Below are 20,277 nucleotides of genomic sequence, written 5' to 3'. Positions count from 1 at the left end.
GTTGTTCTGGATCAGCCTCTTCCCTGACAAGGAGGCATCACACCACGCACTTCTTCCTCTAAACTGCAGGAAAAGCTCTCCATTCCTCCTTGTTCCATTTTACAAGCAGTTCCTGAGCTAACTGTACACCAAATGTTCCCATTTATTGCCCCCCCAAATGCAATTCGTGCTCTCAGCCGAGGTGTTTGTTCTCTGGCAGCTGCTCCTTGGCCAGACAGGGCTGTACCAGGAGAAACATTTATTTCTGGCCCAATTTTCAAGCTGGCAAGAGGCAGTTTGTGGTTAGTCAACAAAGACATCAGTTTGGAAGGGAAGCTGAGCCTTGCTGCTTTTCCATACAGCCACTCATTAATCTTGGTGTCCTGGAAATGTTTAGTTTTAAGATAGGAAAAGGGAAGGAATTAAGATTGGGGGGGTTGCATACCTTGAGGCTGATTATTCATATCCAAACTGCATGATGAAAGTCTTTGTCCTACAGAGAGCATTGCTGGAAAGATGATCTTAAGGAGTGATCAAAGAAGGAGGAAAATAAATCTTGGAGCAATGAAATGCTGGGGAATAGTTGTCTTTTCCAGAGGGAGAGGCTGGGGGTGGAGAACTGTTTGCCATGTCACAGGATCTGCCTCAAAGGAACAGTGACAGGGGGAGACTGCTGCAGTGAGGATGAGGAGAGAGAGGTGGAGGTGGACAGGGAGGTGCAGGAAATAGGAGTGAGTGTTAGGACAGGTAGAGCCTCCTGCTCTCTCACCAGGCAACATGTTTAATGCACAGAGATAATGAGAAGTAATAAGGAGCCAAACACAGGGATTTGGGGCAGGTTTTGGAAATGCAAACTTGCTGTGGAGGCTGGTCATGGTGGGCTGCTTTCATGTCGGTGACATCAGCCCCGGTCAGGGGTACCTGAACTGAGGGAACACCCTGGTGCTGCCATTGGTCTGGTTTTGCTGCGGTGCCAGTGGGGGAGAGTGGAACTGCCCCTTGTGTGGAGGTCAGGGCTTGAAATCACTGCAGGGATTTTTACAGGAGCTTGGAAAGAAACCCTGTCCCAGGCTGGCAGATCAGGGAGAATAACTAAAGCCATTAGGAGTCGGGTTTGCATCCGGTGTGGCCCCCTTGGAGCTGCAGGACCCCGGCCCAGCCCCGGGGTGGCTGCGTGGGGCTGAGGTGAATCCAGCCAACCTGTGTGTGTGTGCAAGGAAAATCAAAGTCAAGGGAAAGGCAGACCACTTATTTTTTACATTCTTGGCATAGAGGAATCATTTTGTAAACATAAATCCATACTGCAAGGTCCATTGAACTGGCTTTCAGTCAGCGTGACTAATTACAGAGCTGTCTGCTTAGATTAACACCCATCTCCTGCTCGGCTCTTTGTTTGCATCTCGTGGATAGCTTTTGCACTAGAGTCCATTATGTGGAATGAAGCTGCTGTTCCTCCTGCCACCTCTGCTGTTCCCATTATCCCAGGGACTCAGAGCTCAGGGTTTTACACGGAGCTGTTTCAGATGTGTCACTCCATGCACTGAGCAGCACTGACATGGGGAGGTGGCATCAGGGAGAACCAGCCCCTGGAGCACCAGCCCTGAGCCCCAGATGCCTTTGTAGAAATTCCCTGTGTTCTCCTCAAAGGCTGCCAGGTGAAGGAGGAGTTGCACCAGCACAGTTTCTGCTTTAAATTTGTGGTTTTTTTCATGGTGCTTAGATGTATAAAAAATGTCACTGGGTTTCTTTCTTCCTGAACGAGGTGGTTATCAGAGACCTGGAAATTCTGCCATGTGCCCCCTTGGTCTCCCTTTCCTTTTACTCTCTTTCAAGGGCTTTAAAGAATTCAAGGCAGCCAGTTTTCCCTCTGGTCCTTATGTAACTCCTGCACAGGCCCCAGTGTAGGAGGCAGAGCTCTGGGCACACCTCAGACCTTACCTGCCTTGCTGCTTCAGAGGCTCAGGCTTTTTTCCTCCCACAGCTTGTAGCACTTCGCCTCTCTCCCTCTCTTGTTCTTTATCCTTCCCCCTCCAGTTTTTCTTTCCCTGGTAATAGAAGCTTCCAGGATTTAACATTGTAATATATTTACAGCCTTTACAATTTTACACTATTATATAAATATTCTACAGCATTATATAAATATATATTTATAGCCTTTTCAATTTACAGCCTTATAACAATTTACATTGTTCTGTGTTTTACAGCCTTGCCAGTGCCTAAAGGGGCTCCAAGAGGTTTTGCACAAGGGTCTGGAGGGACAGGACAAGGGGGAATGGCTTCCCACTGACACAGGGCAGGGTTGGATGGAATATTGGGAATAAGTTCTCCCCTGTGAGGGTGGGCAGGCCCTGGCACAGGTTGCCCAGAGAAGCTGTGGCTGCCCCTGGATCCCTGGAAGTGTCCAAGGCCAGGTTGGACGGGGCTTGGAGCAACCTGGGTCACCCCCAGCACACGAGCAGCACAGTCCAAGTGGTCCCATCAGAAACACTTGTGAGATTCAAAGGTGAAAATTTAAGCAGAGATCACTTGGAACATCCTTTGGTTTCCAGCTGAGAGAGAGACCCTTTGCAGGTGGAATGAGAGGGAGGAGTTGGGTTTTTGGGGTACTGCCTTCATCCTTTGCAGAGTGATTTGTCACAATCTGGGGACTTTCTGACAGAGAAAGCTTCCCCTGGTCAGGCAGAGCAGCATCCGAGGGGCAGCCTCCTGTGGGCTCCTGGAGCTTGTTGCTGCCTTCAGCCAGAGCTCAGAATTGGTCTGTCCCAGTCTGTTCTGCTGCTTTGAGTATCGGGCTTAGCAGCTCTGCCAGGTCAGAAGCTGCTTGGTGACCAAGGAGCCCTTTCCTCCCAACTTTATATTTAGATGCCTCCAGAAACACGAGAGGAAAAGCAGTAACAGCTTGATCTGTCATTTACCATTGATTGTGACTCATCTGAAATCTCTATTTTAGCTCCTTATTTTTTTTTTTTTTTTTTTTTTTTTTTTTTTTTTTTTTTTTTTTTTTTTTTTTTTTTTTTTTTTTTTTTTTTTTGTTAGTGCAACCACTTCAGTATTGTCCAAATGGCTCAACTCCCAGCCGGGGCGTTGCACGATCAGGCATCGGGAGGGTTCAGGGACAGGAGAACAAATCACTCGCCTAAAAGCAGCAAAATAAAATGTTCACAGAATTTTGTCAGTTGTTGCAAATGCTTATTAATGTGATTTGTACTTTGAATCTGTCAGTCCCTTCTGCTGTCATACCAAATGGCAGATATGCTCATTAAATAACAAATTGGAGGAATTGATACAAATGTCGGTAGGAAAGACTGAGCTGGACTCGCTGCTTCCCGAAGGCCCAGATCCCAAAGCCTTGGTTTAAACATTTAGTAAACTTGTAGAGTGCACAGAGCCCTGAACAATTTGATAAAAATAACCACAAAAATACAAGGCAGTAACTGTGGGTTTATAGCATTTAGTATTTTAGCTCAGGAGACCTGGACATTATCCATTTGGCCTTTCCAGGTGATTTGCTTCAGGAGCCTGGAAAAGCAGCAGCTTGACTGGAGCTGATTTAGGGAGTCTTTAATTTATTTTCCTTTCTCCCACTTTGATTTCACAAGCCCTTGCAGAGTTCACAGACGGGCAAAAGGGAGACAAAATTCCCACGTGGGGTGTTTTTGAGCTCCTCTCTTGATGTTTGCTGAGATGTCACTGGGGATGTTTGGAGTTCTAATGAATTTTCTCACATCAGATCAAAGAGTTGGAGTTGATGGATTGTCATGTGCTGCAGCACGGGGCTTTGGGTTTGTTGTGTTTTTTTACTGTTTTAGGTGTGAGCTTCAACAGTGTTTATACCCAGATTTGGAGAGTGCTCCTTCACTTGGCTGCCGACCCCTACCCCGACGTCTCCGACCTGGCCATGAAGGTTCTCAACAGCATTGCCTACAAGGTATGTGCCTGTCCCTGCTCACCTGTGCCTGCCAGGTGTTTGTGTGTGGATTGTTCATGCTTAGGCAAGGCTTGGGCAGGCTGACCTGGATGGGTCTGTTGGAGGGCTCTGCCTATTGCAGAAGGAGCTTTTAATGCTTCAAGATGATAAACTCTCCTATGAACGCTTGATCAGGTAAAATGAATAAATGGGGGAGGGCCTGGGGTTGTTTCAGGGTATAAATTAGATGCAGACCTCTGACAGTAGGTCTGGTTTAGAAGTCTACTTGTCTAGATCAGTCCCTGGGATAAACCTTTAAATATTCTTCATTAAATTATCCGTTTGCAAACTGATTTAGATAATGCAAGTGGGACTGGCCTGCAGACTGAAGCCACAACGGCTCTCCAACCCAGGTGAACTAGTACATGTGAGTCAGCATGCAGACACCCTGCCACTCCTCACCTCCAGCCCAGGCTGGGCGCCTAAACCTCCATCCTCATCCCATCTCATCCTCCCAGGGTGACAAGATGTCCCTGGAGGCTGCCGTCACTGGGGAGGGGGCAGCACCTCCACCCCCACCCAAACCAGGCCACCCCAGAACATCTTCTCACCTCCTGCCTCCCCCAGCCCGGGCTGGGGACAGAAAGCTCTGTCTGAACCTGCTTTCTGGTTGCTGAAGCATCGAGACCATGAGCCATTGCAATGCCAGGTGACCTCTCTTACTGGTCATTCCCAGAGAATAATCCCAGATCTTCAGCCTTGGGCTGCTGAGCTGAAGCTGCAGTAAGAGATGCCAGCATTGTGCACTGCCATCCTAATGCCCCAGAGATCTCTTGCTTTTGAATCGTATTTTCTCTTGGGACGATAGTTACTGATTTGAACTCTTTTATTTGTTTGAAGTGCACGTGTCAGTGAGCAGTCAAGGCTGGGTTTGGGAGAGAGAATTATTTTGGCAGTGGGGGCAGCGAGCTGAGCCCTCCCCTGGTGATATGGGGGTAGAACAAATGACTGCCAGGCTGGAGATGCCAAACTGAGGGGAAGAAAGGAGGGAAAAGGTGGAAGATTTCGCACTCTCTGCTCTAGATGCATGAAGCAGTTTCAGTTCTGTATTTTGGAAGGCTCTTTGCAAAATGAAATATTACTCCTGCTTTTAAAAGGGATATAAAGAGGAACCAGATCTGCTTTTCCTCACCTAAATATTTTTTCAGGACTTGCTCCCTGGGCAGTGGAGAGGTGGATTGATACCAGTACTGTGATCATTGTGTTGTGATATCCCTAGGGAATGTTGTGACTGATGGGGTAAATTCTGTGTTGATTCTGACAAGTTTGGACCAGACTGTGTTGGTTCTGACCAGAGTCCCAAAGCTCAAGTGATGGGTCCATGCATCTCACACTGTGCCTCCTCAGATGGTCCGTCTCTGCTTTTCCTAAGGCAACAGCTCTTCCAAAGGCTTTGGAAAACAAGAAGCATTCCTGTTGACAGGGGTTTTTATCTGGGGATGCTTCAATGAACAAAACTGATTTGTTCTGCTGTGCCTTAGCCGTGAGATCCGTAAGGAGGGTGTTTAACCGCAGAACCTGCACGTGGTTCGAGGCAGCTGCAGCGCCTCGTGGGCTTGGCTCTGGCCAGGGCCACCTGGCCTGGCTGCCTTCTAACAAGGCTTTCTTATTCGAACAAAACCCAACCAACCTGGGAACTGCCCACCAAAACGGGATTTAAGGCTCGGATCCCAGGTCGTGGTCTGGCCTTTACTGGTTCCATTCTGGCCACAGCCCTGCCATGAGTGGAGCTGCAGGACCCACAGCCAGCGCTCCAGGCTCTGTGCTGGGAGCTCAGGCAGGAGCCCTCGGCTTTCTAATGCAAATTAGTGACAATTAAATCTTGCTGACTGTATCCTGAGATCATTCCTTGGTGCTAATGGAGCTTTGTTGGATGGAGGAGGGAGCACCTGGGCGCTGCCAGGCATGTCCATCCTCCCCAGTCGGTGCAAACACTTCCCAGTTTGGGGGTTGAATTTTGTCAGGGAATACAAACAAAAACTGGTTTTCCTGCTTAATCAAGAATACTGCTTCAGGTGAAGTAAAGCACTTGAGTGTTCTAGGGGTTTAATATTTTGGTCTAATTAGTTAAAAATTTGGAAAAGAAGAGGTTTCATTTTAGAACTGGGGCAGCTGGGGTTTTCTTAATTGACACAGCTGAGCAGAACTCTGTGATCTGGGAGACCTGGCTGGGAACTGGGGGGCTTCAGGGGAAGCACCTGGACAAACAAGCCAGGGGCTTCTTCCTCTGGATGGTAGTGGGGAATTAAATGTTTATCACAGAACCATGGAATAGTCTGGGTTGGAAGGGACCTTAAAGCTCATCCCTTCCACCCCCTGCCATGGGCAGGGTCACCTTCCACCAGCCCAGGTTACTCCAAGCCCTGTCCAGCCTGGCCTGGGACACTCCCAGGGCTGGGGCAGCCACATCTGCTCTGGGTAACCTGTGCCAGGGCCTGCCCACCCTCCCAGGGAAGGATTTATTTCCACTATCCCATCTAACCCTTCCTCTCCAGAGACATTTCAAACCCACCTGGATGGGTTCCTGTGTCACCTGCCTGAGGTGACCCTGCCTCGGCAGGGGGGTTGGAGTGGGTGATCTCCAGAGGTCCCTTCCAACCCCAGCTATTCTGGGATTCAGGGATTTTTCTTTCCAAACGAGCCCAGACTGTCCTGTTGAGGTTTTTGACGGAGCCCTGAGCGTGGCTGTGTCTCCAGGCTGGCTCAGGGCTGTGGGGATGGTGCTGTGTGTGTGAGCAGACGGTGAGTGGGCTGCCCAGGCGTGCAGCCTTCCTGCAGGAAATCTGCTGCTTTATTCCCCGGGCTGATCAGACACTGCTGCTTCTCACCCAGCCTGCGGCTGGGCTGGGATTTATGTTTATGATGCAGATGGGAATGGTGCAGCTCTCCTTCCTGGCCTGAGCTTTGGAAAATGCCCAAACAGACTCTTTGGAGCACCAAAACAAACAAAAAGGACCCAGGATTCAGTGGTGACCTCTGAAGACTTTCTGAAATCTAAAAGTCCTAAAAAGGAAAGTTTGCTTACCCCCAGGTTGCTTCATCAGGGTGCTTTTAATGAAAGGCTTGAGGCTGAATTACTGAATCACTGAGGTTGGAAAAGCCCTCTGAGATCGAGTCCAACCGTCCCCCAGCAGTGCCAAGGCCACCACTCACCCGTGTCCCCAAGTGCCACATCCACATGGCTCTGAAATCCCTCCAGGGACTAGGACTCCACCGCTGCCCTGGGCAGCTGTGCCAGGGCCAGACGGCCCTTTCAGGGAGGGAATTTTCCCAATATACAGCCTAAACTTCCCCTGGCACAGCCTGAGGCCATTTCCCCTCATCCTGTCCCTCGTTCCCTGGGAGCAGAGCCCGACCCCCACCTGGCTCCAGCCTCTTTCCAGGGAGTTGTAGGGAGTGAGGCTCCTTTTCTCCTTGCTCAGAACACGTGTGTGACTTGAGGTCATGGTGGGAGGGAAAGGCTGAGGGCTGCAGGGAGCCCTGGGCTGCTGAGGGGACCCCAGGCTGTCCCCTTGTCCCATGGCACATGAGGAGACCCTGGGCTGTCCCCTTGGCCACGTTTTTGGGGTGCTGGTGCAGGTCCTGGGCTGCAGCTGGCTCAGGGAAAGGCTGATGTGTTGCTCAGAGCCATTTCCCTGCAGGCAGCACGAGGGCACTTCCTGGTAAGTGTTTTGTGACTACACAAGCAGTGGAATCATCTCACGTGTTGGGAGCAGCACAGGGGCTTTTCCATGTCCGTTTTAACCCCCCCACTGCAGAGCTCGGTCCCTGCAGCCCCAGTGGTGTGGGTGTGGCTGGGGCCACGCTCCGGCCGTTCAGGGCTCCGTGTGTTCTCTCCAGGCCACGGTGAACGCTCGGCCCCAGCGCATCCTGGACACCTCCTCGCTCACCCAGTCTGCCCCCGCCAGCCCCACCAACAAGGGCATGCACATCCACCAAGTGGGGTAAGTCCAGCACCCTCTACCAGGGGGTCAGCGCATCCCACGGAACTCCACTGGGTGTCCGGCGAAGCCTAAATCCTTTCCCTCTTTTTGTGACCTTTAGAGGGTCCCCCCCAACCACGAGCACGAGCAGCTCCAGCCTGACCAACGATGTGAGCAAGCAGCCCGTGAGCCGGGACATGGCGTCCGTGCGTCCTGCCAACGTGGGCAGCGTGGGGGTGCAGTACACCCCCCACTCCCACCAGTTCCCCAGGACGAGGAAGATGTTTGACAAAGGGCCAGAACAGGTAAGGAGACTTTCCCTGTCAGGTCTGACTGCTTCCCCCTGCTGGGGTTTGTCACACATTCTGTTCATCGGGGTTTATTTCTGTATCCCTTGTTTGCTTCCAGCTGCTGCTAATCCAGATTGGCTTCCTCTAACCAGCCAAATAAAAATTGATTAATTTTTTTTTTTCAGGATAAATTGTGCTTTATAGCTTTTGATAGGGCATTATTCACTTCTGCCACTAAGAAATGTGTTTAATCAGAGTCGATTGCTTATTCTTGCATGAACATTTGTCTGTCTGAGCGATAACCCAGAGTCAGATCCACGACCCTCAGAGGCTGCTCTCGCCTCAGCAGAGCAGAGATGGGGGAAATTGTCCTGTGTGATCCCAGGAAGGAAGTGCTGCAGCCTCAGCAGGAACCCTTCCCTTCTCAGGGGTTTGGCAGCACCAGCCTGGATCATATTTATGAAAAAATGGCTGAAACCTGAGTGCAGGGAGCAGCTTTTCCCCGTTCTCTTTGGGTGTCCCGTGCTGTGTGACAGACACTGACATCCAGCTGTGTCTGCTGGGCTTGATCCCGAGCCATCCCCACTGAGAGGAGCCTCCTGCTGGGCCCTGGCTGTGGTGGCACGGGCGCTGCAGCCCCGAGCCCCAATGTGTGTGAGCTTTTGCCGCCTGGCTGAGGGCAGTGTGGGTGTCACTGTGCCTGCAGCAGGCCCTGGGGTGCTGACACCCTGTTCTCTCCCCGCAGACGGCTGATGACGCCGATGACGCCGTGGGACACAAGAGCTTCATCTCGGCCACGGTGCAGACGGGGTTCTGTGACTGGAGCGCCAAGTATTTCGCTCAGCCCGTGATGAAGGTAACGCTGATCTCCTGGGTGGGCTTTCCCAGCCCCCCAGCAGTGCTGGGCTCCTGCCTTCCTGTTCTGCCTCCAGTCTGGGGAGGGAAAGGGATGGATTTACCTTCATCGTGCTGCTCTAGGAGCTGTGGGACCACTGTGCTTGTGAATAAGAGGGAGCAGAAGAGTGAGCTTGGGACAGTGGGGTACGAGCAGGGACAGAGCCCAGAGGAGAAGCCCTGCACCCCATGGAGCACAATCCACAAAGGATGTAACAGTGAGGACGGGTTCTGTAGTCCAGATCCACCAGTTTTGCCTGGTTGCATTGCAGAGTTGTTTCATTTGAAATGTTGTGCTTGTCTATATACTAAAATTGCATTATAGTGAAAATTAATAGATTTTTTTTTATTATAAATAAATGGAGTAAGGAAAGTCCTTTTTTCCTGAAAGGCCTGTGAGAGGCTGGAGAAGGAGAGATGCTGTTTTCTTTCTGACATTCCAGCTGAATTTCCTGGCTGTGGGGATGCTAAAAGAGGCAGAGAAACAGTGGAGGGAGGCTGCTGCCCTGGGGGGAGGTCACAGCATCCCAGTGACAGCAGGAACCCGTGGCTTCACTCTGTCCTCAAGAGGGGTTTCAGAGCTGTGCTCTGATCCCAGGCACCCAGTACAGACACCTTTAACTTAAAGAGCAGAAAGTGAGCGTGGCTGGACATCCACATGAATTTCTGGGGGAAAGCTGGGGAGCCTCACTGTTGGGTTTTAAAGTTTAAAAAAATAAAAGAAGTTGTATTATGGCAAACAATAAGGATGGTAATGACAAATCTGCACCAGAACTTTTTGGGAATGAGCTCTCTGTGTACCCAAGTTGGCTTTGCAGGAGGTGAACGATAAACTGAAGCCTTGTTCTGGGAAAAACCCAAACCAGAGCTCTTGAGAGATGGGCAAAGATCATCAGTGACTGGAAAGAGAAGCTGTTAAATTCCCAGAATTTTTTAGCTGCTAAATTCCCAGAATGTTTTAGCCAAAGCTCAGGTTTCAGGCTGAAGTATGAAATAAAACAAGCAGCAAATCTCCCTCATTAAAGCAAACCTCCAGGTGCTCTGGGAGTTGTCAGGGAGCCCAAACTGTGTCAGGACTTTCAGCTGCATTTCTTGGAGGAGTTGCTGTGTCTGGGAAGGATAATGCCCAGCCTGCATTAATGCCACTTCCACAACGGATGTTTGCATCCAACCACTGATATTTAAATCTTAATAATGAGGAAATGGTACATTTTAAGTACTGTCTCATTCAGGAGTTGCCACTGAGCCACCCATTCCCACTCTTCAGGCATACTGAAGTGTTTGGGGTGAGGTAATTGCCCAAGTTTAGGATATCAGAACAGTAGTTGCATGGCAGGTTGTTGATTTCCATAGGGAATCACCAGGAGGAAGCAGTAACTGGTGAAGTGATTGCCTGACACTTCCTCAGCTGCTGTGAAATTCACTTTCCCCTGATCTCATGAGCAGAATAATTCATTAGGACACATCTGGCTGTGGGGCTGGGCTGCCTGGTCAGGCTTTAGCCAGGGGTTCCTCTCATCGAGATAAGTTTCCATGTCTTGATTTGAGTCCAGACAAGAGCACAGGAGGAGGGAGATGATGTTTGAGCTCTTAGTTCTTATTGAAAACATTTGTCTGCTCTTTAAGGAAAGCTCTTCCCAGAGAAGAAGGGTCTTTATTAATAAAATAAATCACGGTAGGCAGCCAGGCACGGGCAGGGGCAGTGGGTACATGGGGAGCTCTGTGTGGGGGGTGGGTTTACTGCTGCTTCATGTCCATAAAATAGGGGAAGCAGTAAAAGGCAGGAAGCATTCCTGTTTCATAGGAGCCAAGGCGGGGGAGGCATGGAAATCGAGGGTTTCCTGGAATCCCGGAGTGCTCCGTGTCTCCCAGGGGATGGGAGGTGCTGCAGCTGCACCCTGAGCATCCCACAAGTGCCACTGAGCAAAACCAAATCTGTATTTTCTGATAAAACAAGGAGGAGAATTATTTCCCCGTTACTTTTGCAAAGCATCTTTAAAAGGCCAAGGAGATGATTTCTGCAGAAAAACTGGAGTGTTATCCCATCCTAACAGGGAATTTTAGGAACTTTGGAGTTCAGAGTGGCTGGTGCATGTGCAAGGGACAGGAAGAGATCCCTTTAGGAGAACTTTGAGGTTTCTTGGTTGGAAGTCAAGCAGGACTGACAGCTCAGGTGCTGCCTGAGTTTCCATGGAGTCTCTGTTCCTTCAGTCCCCGTTCCTGCAGCGACAGGAACAGCCCCGGTGCTGCCTTTGGGGAGCTTCAGCCTCATGAAAAAGGCAAAGAGTAAAGTCTACCAAGTACTGATGGAAAAAGATGACACTGATGCTTAATTCCAACCGTTCATTTGGAGCTGCTGCCTGCCTTCTTAAGCAGGGAAAGACAAGACAACTGTTCCTGTAATGAATAAACATAAAATGACTGTGAGTGCATCTTAGTCATATTTAATTTATGAATTTAGTTTTGCTTCATAGACCTTGCCCTGAGAATGCTTTCACTGGAAAGATTGAGGGATTAATTTCCAGTGTAAATCACGGGCTCCGTTTCAAACCATCATCCCAGTTTTGATTTATTGATTACCTAATCAAATAAACGGAGAAAGAAAACACCGCGTTGTAAACTCTCCGTGTGCCAGGAAAAGCAGATCCCTGCCCCAGCTCTGGTCTCTGCAAAAGCCTTTCCTCTTGCTGAAATCCCCCGTGGCACAGGGCTGTTCTGGGAACCACGGGCGGGCTTGGCCCGAGCGCGCAGGAAAGCCTCGGTGCCAGCTGTCAGGAAGTCCTGAGTCAAGGAGCGCGGGAGACGGCATCTGTTGTTTCCAGGGCTGGCAGAACATGCAGGCAGGAGCTGGGAAGGATCCTGGAAGGTGAGAATTACATAAGAAATCCTTCCTGATAAATCCCTGCCTGAGCTGCAGCGCTGTGCCTTGGCCGCTGTTCAAAGTCCTGGGAAAGAAGCGAGCTCCCTGCAACTGCTGCAGGAATGTTAACCAGGGAAAACTGGATGTGCCACCGGGTGCCAAATCCTCCCAAAGCCTCCCCTGCTGCCCTCCTGGCACCCACTGCCGTGGCACGAGGGAGAGACACAGTGTTGGAGAAGGAAAGCTTGGCTGACTTTCAAATGCCAGTGCCAGGTGGGAGGGTTCAGGTGGTCACTGGTTTCTGTCTGGGGGAAGCTGGCAGGGTGATCCCTCAGCCCAGCCCTGCAGGTGGGTGGGCACAGGGGGGCAGGATGCTGTTTTCCTTCATGCTCTGACTCACTGCAGTGGTGGTCCAAGGGCTCTTCCTCAGACTTTTAGGCCTTACTTTAATTTATTCCCAGAGAAGCTGGATTTTCATTAAGGTGTAGGTGTCATCTCTCCACTCTCAAGTTCCTTTGATGTATTTTAGCTCAGGTTTGTTTATTGCTTTACATTATGGGTCGTTTGTCATTGCCTTTCTAACAGGCGTTTTACTGAAATAAAGTGCTTTTTTCTTTTTTTTTGCCAGGAGGAAAGGTGGAGAGTGAGCTTCTTACTTTTTATTTGTTTTAAAGAAGCAGAAATTCAGCTCAGTAATAGTGTTTTCCAAAGTATAGTGTGTTTTGAAGGCAGTGTAAATAATAGTGACAGATGATTTAAGTACTTTCTTATCCAGGGAAGAAGTGTGTGTTTGTGGGCACAGGGAAGGAGTGGAAGGACTTTGTCTCCCTTCTCCAAGAGTTACTCCTTTGGAACTGCCAGCATCAAAAGAAGCTGGATCAGAGTCCTGTAGCTCAGGCCTTTAACTGATCCAGGGATGGCTCCAGAGCAGTGGGGTTACTGGTCTTGGACAACATTTTAAGCATTAAAAATGCTGCACCTCTGCTGTAGCTCCTGCCATGGCTTTGCTCCTTTTGCTCCTGTGCTCTGACTAAGGGTGGGAATACCCGTGGTGGGAGCAGCACTGTGGCCTCTCCCGTCCCGGGCAGGAGCTGCCGAATCCCGACCTGGCCTTCTTCCTGGAGCACAGGTTTTCAGGGAAGCCATGGAGTGCCAAAGCCTGGAGCTGTGGGCTGTGAATAAATATCACCAAGTAGCTCAGAGTGGCTATGGCTGCTCCAGAGCTGCTCTCCAGTTTCTGGGGGAGTTTTGTGTGTAGTCAAGCCCAGGTGACACGGGGGGATCACGTTCCAGTATGAGGATCCAAAACAGGCCGTTACTGGTAAATGGTGGGAACCTGAACATCCTGGGGATGTGGGAATGAGCTGTGACCTTGTATGCCTGCAGACCTTGCTTAGCAGGGAAAGAAGGATTTCAGTGGGTTCTGAGCTGGCTGTAGCAGAGCTGTGTTCCCCCCTTGATCTCAGGGGTGCTTCGTGATGCTTTTCAGGTGAGGAGCGTTAACAGAGAGCTCTGTATTGTACTGAGGTCAGACCTGCCGTGTTTGGAGGGGGTCACAGGGATTGTGGGATCAGTCAGCTAATTCCTGGAGCTGTGGTGGTCACTGCTGGTTTGGTTTGTGTGTATGTTCCTCTCCCAAAAGATCCCCGAAGAGCATGACCTGGAGAGCCAGATCCGCAAGGAGAGGGAGTGGCGGTTCCTGCGCAATGCCCGGGTCAGGAAGCAGGCCCAGAAGATCATCCAGAAGGGTGAGTGGTTTCCCTTGTTCAGGACACTGAACTGTAAAACCCCGATTAGTGATGCCCCCAATTAGTGATGCCCCCAATAAGCGATGTCCTGTGACCCTGGACAGGCACCTGTTCCTCCTGGGGCAGGTGAGGTGGTGCTGCTGCAGGTGTTTCACTGATGGTCTCCCACCTTTCTGTTCTCAGCTGCTGGGTTTGTTCACCACACCAGTGAGGTGTCCACCTAAAGTGCCCATGGTGTGCCTTCCCTGTTGAACACATGACTCCATCTCAGCTGGAGCAGCTCCGGGCTGGCTGACCAGTGTGGGAGCCCAGAGCAGGGATTCCCCCAGGGAGAAGGTGGAGTCCTGGAGGATAACCTTTAGAGCTGCAGAGCTCAGTGATTGATGTGGGACAGGCATGGTCTTGGCAGGGCAGCCCTGGAGCTGCTGGACACGTCCCACCATGCCCAGGAAAGACTTCAGTGATGTCTCTCACATTCTCTGCTCTGCTGAGCTCTGTAAATGATCATTTACTCCTCGTATCCCATTATATTTTGAATAGTTGTGTGCGTGGCTTTGTGTGTGCTGCTTCCAGTGTGCCTCAGGTTCGTGTGAGCTCTCCAGAAACCTGTGTTTGTCTAGGACTCTCTGAGGCAGCTTCTGGGCTGGGAATCTCTCAGCACAGGGATTTATGTGAATAAGGTGGAACCTAATGAAGCTTTCTGAGGAATTTGCATCCCTAAATTATCCCTGCTTCTTGTGTGCCCTGAGCAGCAGAGGCTGGGGAGCTGCATTTACAGGAGCTCCTGGCACCTTTCCCGTGGCGTTCCCGGGGCAGGACCGTGCGGTGGAGGCTGCTGCTCCCTGGGGATGCTCGTGGAGGCACACGGAGCTGGAAATCCGAATGTGCCGAAGGGAAAAGCGCCCGGGGCTCAACCTCGTCCTCGGGAGGTTCCCGCGCTCCCAATGTGGAGCTTCCTGTCGGGAAACTGCGGAATATCATCAACCAGAGAAACAGGAATGAACCTGGAGCCCAGGAGATGGCCTGGGAGATCTGTTTGAATACAAAGAAGGGGATTTTTCATGCTTGCCTGGAGAAATTAAATCTCTTTCTAGACAGTGTTCATATTCGGTTGCTTGACCTGAGTGACTAAAACGCCACTATTCATTAAAAAAATAATGAAAATGTGAAATATTAAAAAGAATTAAAATAGACTTACAAGCTTTTAATGAAAATTAGATTAAATGGATGCATTCTAAAACAAACTCGAGCTGAATAGATGTCTCCTGGGCTTAGGGGTATGTGTGATGAATTCGTAGTGTGCCAAAAAATAGCAGTGTCAGGGGTCCCAACACTGCTTGTGAATAGGAAACTGCTCTGAAGACAAGATGGGAAAAGTCTTTACCCACCGTTTTAAGGTCTCCGTGGAAAATGCATTTTTCATTTGCAAATTAACCTAAATTTTAAAAGAAATTAAGTGGAAGCTTAAATAAATAATCCACAAGCTACAGTGAAATGCTGCACTTCAAGTTGACAAAAAAGCGTTTTCCTGTTTTATATTTTGAAGAAATAGTGTTGGTTTTTCTCTCAGTATAAACTGGTGTTTGGTTGCGCTTGTTCTCTTTGGTTGCCAACATAAAGGACCCCCTGATTCATCACCACAGGTTTTAGTTTGTGCCCTGAGTCGTGGGGCAGTCGGTGTGGGGCAGTCGGGGCTGTCGGTGCTGGGGGTCTGAGAAGCTCCTGGAAGGAGGGAAGTGCTGGGGGTCTGTTGGTGAGAACAGGGGGCAGTGGGGCACGTGGCTCTGGGGGTGGGACATTGCCAGGGGCTGAGCTGTGCTGCCTCCTGTGCCCCGCAGGGATCTCCCGGCTGGACGATCAGATCTTCCTCAACAGGAACCCGGGCGTGCCCTCGGTGGTGAAGTTCCACCCCTTCACGCCCTGCATCGCCGTGGCCGACAAGGACAGCATCTGGTGAGGGGGTGAGGGGGCTCTGGGGGGTCAGAGCGGCGCGGGGCACGTGGGACCATCACAGGTGCCTCAAGCATTCCTTCTTTTCCCTGCCCCTTTCCCCCATGGCCGTCCCTCCCCTCAGGGCAGGGATGTGGGGCAGAACCTGCCGGGGTTCAGGCACAGCTGTGAGCGCAGCCCCAGGTCCTTCTGACCCCGAGGTGCTGAGGGGGATCCCGGCAGGGTGACAGCACTTACAGCTGGGCTTCTGCCCTGTGCCCTTCACGGAGGGTTGAGGTATTCAAAATTCTCCCTGGGAGGGTGGGCAGGCCCTGGCACAGGTTGCCCAGAGAAGCTGTGGCTGCCCCTGGATCCCTGGAAGTGTCCAAGGCTGGGTTGGACGGGGCTTGGAGCAACCTGGGCTGGTGGAAGGTGCCCCTGCCCAGGGCAGGGGGTGGAAGGGATGAGCTTTAAGGTCCCTTCCAACCCAAACCCTTTCATAGTTCTCTGATATGTTATTAGTAAAATGATGGCAAACTCCAGGGAGAAATCCAAACTGAGCTGGTATCCATGAGATATAATTGGATAATGTGTACATCTCTTTATAGCTTGCACAGAGAACTGAGAACTGACTTGCTGTCTTGCTATTTTTTCCTCCCACAGTTTTTGGGACTGGGAGAAAGGGGAGAAGCTGGACTATTTCCACAACGGGAACCCTCGGTACACCCGGATCACGGCGATGGAGTACCTGAATGGACAGGACTGCTCCTTGCTGCTGACTGCCACAGGTAAACAGCACGTTATCCCATGGATCAGGGCAGGACTGGGGGCCTTTTGCAGAATTCCAGTCCAGTCGTTCTGGACACCGTGGTCTCCCCTTCATGGATTTGTCCCAGCCTGACCCTCCCCTCCCCTGCACTCACCTGCCTGCTCTCAGCTGAGGAGGGTCAAACTTCCAGGGTCAAACCTGAAAGCTGTTTCTGGCAGTCCTGAAATCTCTTAACTAGGTGCTGGAAAGATTTTCAAAGGACTGACAAGTCAGACACTTGAAGTGTTCCTTTCCCAGTGCCAGCTTTATTCGTTACCTCATTCTGAATCTTTACCTGTCATTGCAAGGTCACAGTCACCTCCCCATGTACAACACCTGGGGAAAGGGCATTTTAGTTCATTAAAGCTCTTGTCCTGAGCTGAAATCATGCAGCAACCAAAATTTAAGACCTCAAATTCTGTTCCTTGTGCTGTTTTCAGCGTAGAGCAGGGGAGGCTCAGCATAAGCACTGAACTGTTCAGGTAGTTCTGAGTTTCTCTCTAGTCCATCTTTCACCTCAGCAGTTCTCCAGAAGACCCTGTTGCATCACGTGGGATTGCTTGAAGAGCTCTGCCCCATTCCTTGGTCTGTAAAGCTGTGAGTCAGATCAGCTCCTCTCCCAAGGAACCATTCCAAACCTGTCAGTAGGAGTGTTTTCAACAGCTTCTCCAACTTCCCACTGAACTGTACAGGTTGGGTGTAATTAAGGGAGGTGGAAGAGGAGCTGAGAGGGCCTTTAGGACATTTTCCTTTCAATTTATTGATTCTTAGCACAAAAGTTTCACAGATGGAGAGAAAATTGAAAAAATACACAATGTTCTTGAAAGATTTGCTGCTGATGGGCTGGGCTTTGATTCAGCTGCTTCTGTGGGGCTGTTTTGTGTTGAGTGGGTACTTATGTAGCTCTCGGCACCAATAGTGAGGAGGACAGAGATGAATCCTGGAGAAAATGAATGAGTCAAGGAAATGGAGAGAAATGTAATGTCAGGTGTTATTCAGGGGAAGGAGAAAAGCTCTTCCAGAACAGTTCCAGTAGAACAAAGCTTTAGGTTTCACAGATGTATTATTAGAGAGGAAAAACAACTCTAACAAAAATAATTAAGTTCAAGTGACACTTTTGAGTTTTGGAGTCTGTGCAACCGCAGTTTTGCTTCTCTTCTTCCTCATGCACAAGGAACTGTGAGAGCTGCATCAGCAGTGACATTGCTTTGTGTTCTCTCCCCCTGTGCTCCCCAAGACGATGGTGCCATCAGAGTGTGGAAGAACTTTGCAGACCTGGAGAAGAACCCAGAGATGGTGACAGCCTGGCAGGGGCTGTCGGACATGCTGCCAACCACACGAGGTGGGTCCCCACGGAGTTCTCTCGGGGGGGAAGGTGAAAACCAGCCTTTGTACAGCTTTGCATGCTGCACCTGTGATCTCCTTCAGCCTGAACTCCACCTTTGGTACTTGTTCTTTGCTGTTTATTGTGGGTCAGGAGGGGGCAAAGGAACATGCGGTCTAAATCTGGGACATGCAGAAGTGCAGCACAGTGAGACATTGGCCTGCTTGGAATGGTAGAAAAGTTGGGTAGAAAAGGGTGTAAAAATGAATACTGGCATCCAGCCACATGTAGGATGAAGCCAGAAAATCAGTTTGAGTAACCCTGAAGTCTGTTTTAGGGATTGCAGGAGGTTTTAGGGCATTGCAGGAAGTGGACGTCCCGTCCTTCCGAGACCTCGCCCTGTACTGATGCTCTAATGGCAATTCTCTGTCACTTGAATATTTTTAATCAAGGCTTCAGGTTTTCCTGTGTGTGCTGTAGTTCAATCAGCACTTTGTGGGATTGATGGAGGAACTGCTGGATGAGGCTCCCTGGCCTGTGCTATGCAGGAGGTCAGATGAGATGACCATCATCATTCATCCTGACCTTAAAAGCTGACAGTTCTCATTTCTGAGCTGATGTGGTTCATCCCAGGAGCCTGACACAGCTCTTTTAGCTATTCATTGGATTTTCCTGGTGCTGCCTCGGTGAGCTCCTGTCTGTTATGTTTCCCTTAACACCTCACAGTTTGTCTCGGGGAAGAGGAGCTGTGTTTGAGGTGACTCCAGGCTCTGCCTCGCTGAGGGATGTGCTCAGAACTGATTATGAGCTGCTGGAAGTTCAGAGCCCGCTGTGCAAATGCCGTGGTCTGAACCTGCCCTTTCAGAGGTGTCAGCAGGAGCAGGAGGGACACAGTGGGGCTGCACTGGGAGGGAAAGGCCTGGCTCTGCTGGGGCAGAACGGGTCCAGTCGGCATCACAAGATGCCCTTCGTAGTGCCATCCTGTATTTCTTTGCCAACACCAGTTTTCCTGGACGTTGGTTAATGTTTCCCATCCCTGGATTCAGGATCTTGTGTCTTGGTGCTGGGAATTCCCCCGGGCTGCCCTGACTGTCAGCTCTCCTGGTGTTTAGGGAGGATGCTGGCAGCTGCCCACTGAGCTCCCTCAGCCCCATCCCATTTTCCTGCCTGCTTTTCCACATGCACTTTGTGCTGACTGTGCCTTGCCCTGCACAGGGTTTACCCCCCAGAAGGGATTGTCAGCGTGTGATGCTGCAGAGCAGGCTCAGAGCTGAGCGAGCTGGGGCAGTTGGGGGGTTGCATTTGCCAGAACAGGAGGGGGTTTGCCTGTTTCTTTCCCCTGTGGATTAAAGCAGTCTGGGGCCTGTTTTCTTTGCCTTTCACCTTGGCAGCGGGTTGGGCAGAAGAGAAGGACAGATCTCTTTGTGGAGAGAGAAACAAATGTACCACTTCAAAAGAACTATGTGGAGCAAGTCCCAGTGGAAATGAGACTCTTCACAGTCATGTGGTGCCAAGACCAAGCTGTGGTCCAGCACAGGCTCATAAAACTGAAGATGCATCTTTGAAGCTGCAGAGCTCAGGAGTTTTACAGGAGTTTGTTTGCTTCCACTGCTGATTTCCTTTTCTCCTCTCCCAGCATTTCCCCTGTGTCATAATGCCACACTCATCTCTGAGTTGCTCTTGAGAACAACAGAACGTGACTTTCCTGGGCCATTTTCCCATGTACAGAAGGGAAGAGGAACATGCCTTTGTTGAGCATCATAGGAAGAATATAGATGTGCTCTGAAGCTGTGCTTTCTCAGCAGGAGGCTTTGGGAATTTTGGCAGTTTCTCTAGAGAACAGTGTGTGCAGGCTGGGGAGCAGCACAGGGACCTGTGGCCCGGTGTGAGGGTGTTGTCATACAGCAGCCTGAACAGATCTGCCACATCCCTGTGACAAAGGGAACAAGCCACAGCTCCACAGTCAGAAAGGCCTTGTCCTTGAAAACAGCACAGTTCTGGAATTTGCAAAAATGCCGAAGTGGGACCAGCTGGTTCACAGTCATCAACCCCCCTGATGTGCTCCCTGCAGATCCCTGTGGTGTTTTCCCTCTCCAGCCAGCAAAGGGAACCAGGATTTTACTTCTGAAGGCCTTGGCCTGATCCCTTCCTGAGCACTTGGAGGAGAGGGTGGGCAGGCCCTGGCACAGGTTGCCCAGAGAAGCTGTGGCTGCCCCTGGACCCCTGGAAGTGTCCAAGGCCAGGTTGGATCGGGCTTGGAGCAACCTGGGCTGGTGGAAGGTGTCCCTGGCCATGGCAGGGGTGGAACTGGATGGCCTTTAAGGCGTCCTAACCCAAAGCCTTCTGGGATTCTATTTCATGATTCTGTGACTGTCCAGGGTGGCCCCACAGTGCCTCATCCCCTGCTTGCTGCTCTGCTCTCGTTGCCTGGGGGTTCATGGCTGAAAGCAGTCTGTGTCTGGGGTAACTTCCCGTTCAGGAGCTCTTCAAACAGAGCACCCATGGGTTGTCTGCTCTCTCGGGGTGCTGGTTACCTGCCCACCCAGGTGTGGGGC

At 50.7% G+C, this 20,277-nt stretch overlaps 1 protein-coding gene across 4 annotated transcripts in view; it reads left to right on the top strand.

The window, feature by feature from the left end:
• The window catches only part of RPTOR (regulatory associated protein of MTOR complex 1), a 98,629-nt gene that overhangs the window by 64,627 nt on the left and 13,725 nt on the right, over positions 1–20,277 (top strand). For 2 of the 4 annotated variants that reach the window (XM_027904137.1, XM_027904138.1), the window contains exons 21-29: positions 3,789–3,907; positions 4,245–4,313; positions 7,787–7,890; positions 7,991–8,174; positions 8,905–9,015; positions 13,556–13,661; positions 15,500–15,614; positions 16,254–16,378; positions 17,636–17,740. In XM_027904137.1, coding sequence (XP_027759938.1) covers positions 3,789–3,907; positions 4,245–4,313; positions 7,787–7,890; positions 7,991–8,174; positions 8,905–9,015; positions 13,556–13,661; positions 15,500–15,614; positions 16,254–16,378; positions 17,636–17,740 — 1,038 coding nt within the window. The remainder of the gene's footprint in view (positions 1–3,788; positions 3,908–4,244; positions 4,314–7,786; positions 7,891–7,990; positions 8,175–8,904; positions 9,016–13,555; positions 13,662–15,499; positions 15,615–16,253; positions 16,379–17,635; positions 17,741–20,277) is intronic. The other 2 variants (XM_027904140.1, XM_027904139.1) reach the window with 1 other exon arrangement.

Source organism: Empidonax traillii, unplaced genomic scaffold, assembly GCF_003031625.1.
Source record: "Empidonax traillii isolate 1590-97213 ecotype Southwest subspecies unplaced genomic scaffold, ASM303162v1 scaffold1015:size517714, whole genome shotgun sequence".
NCBI classification, from domain to species: Eukaryota; Metazoa; Chordata; class Aves; order Passeriformes; family Tyrannidae; genus Empidonax; species Empidonax traillii.
This window is presented reverse-complemented; position numbering and strand designations above follow the sequence as displayed.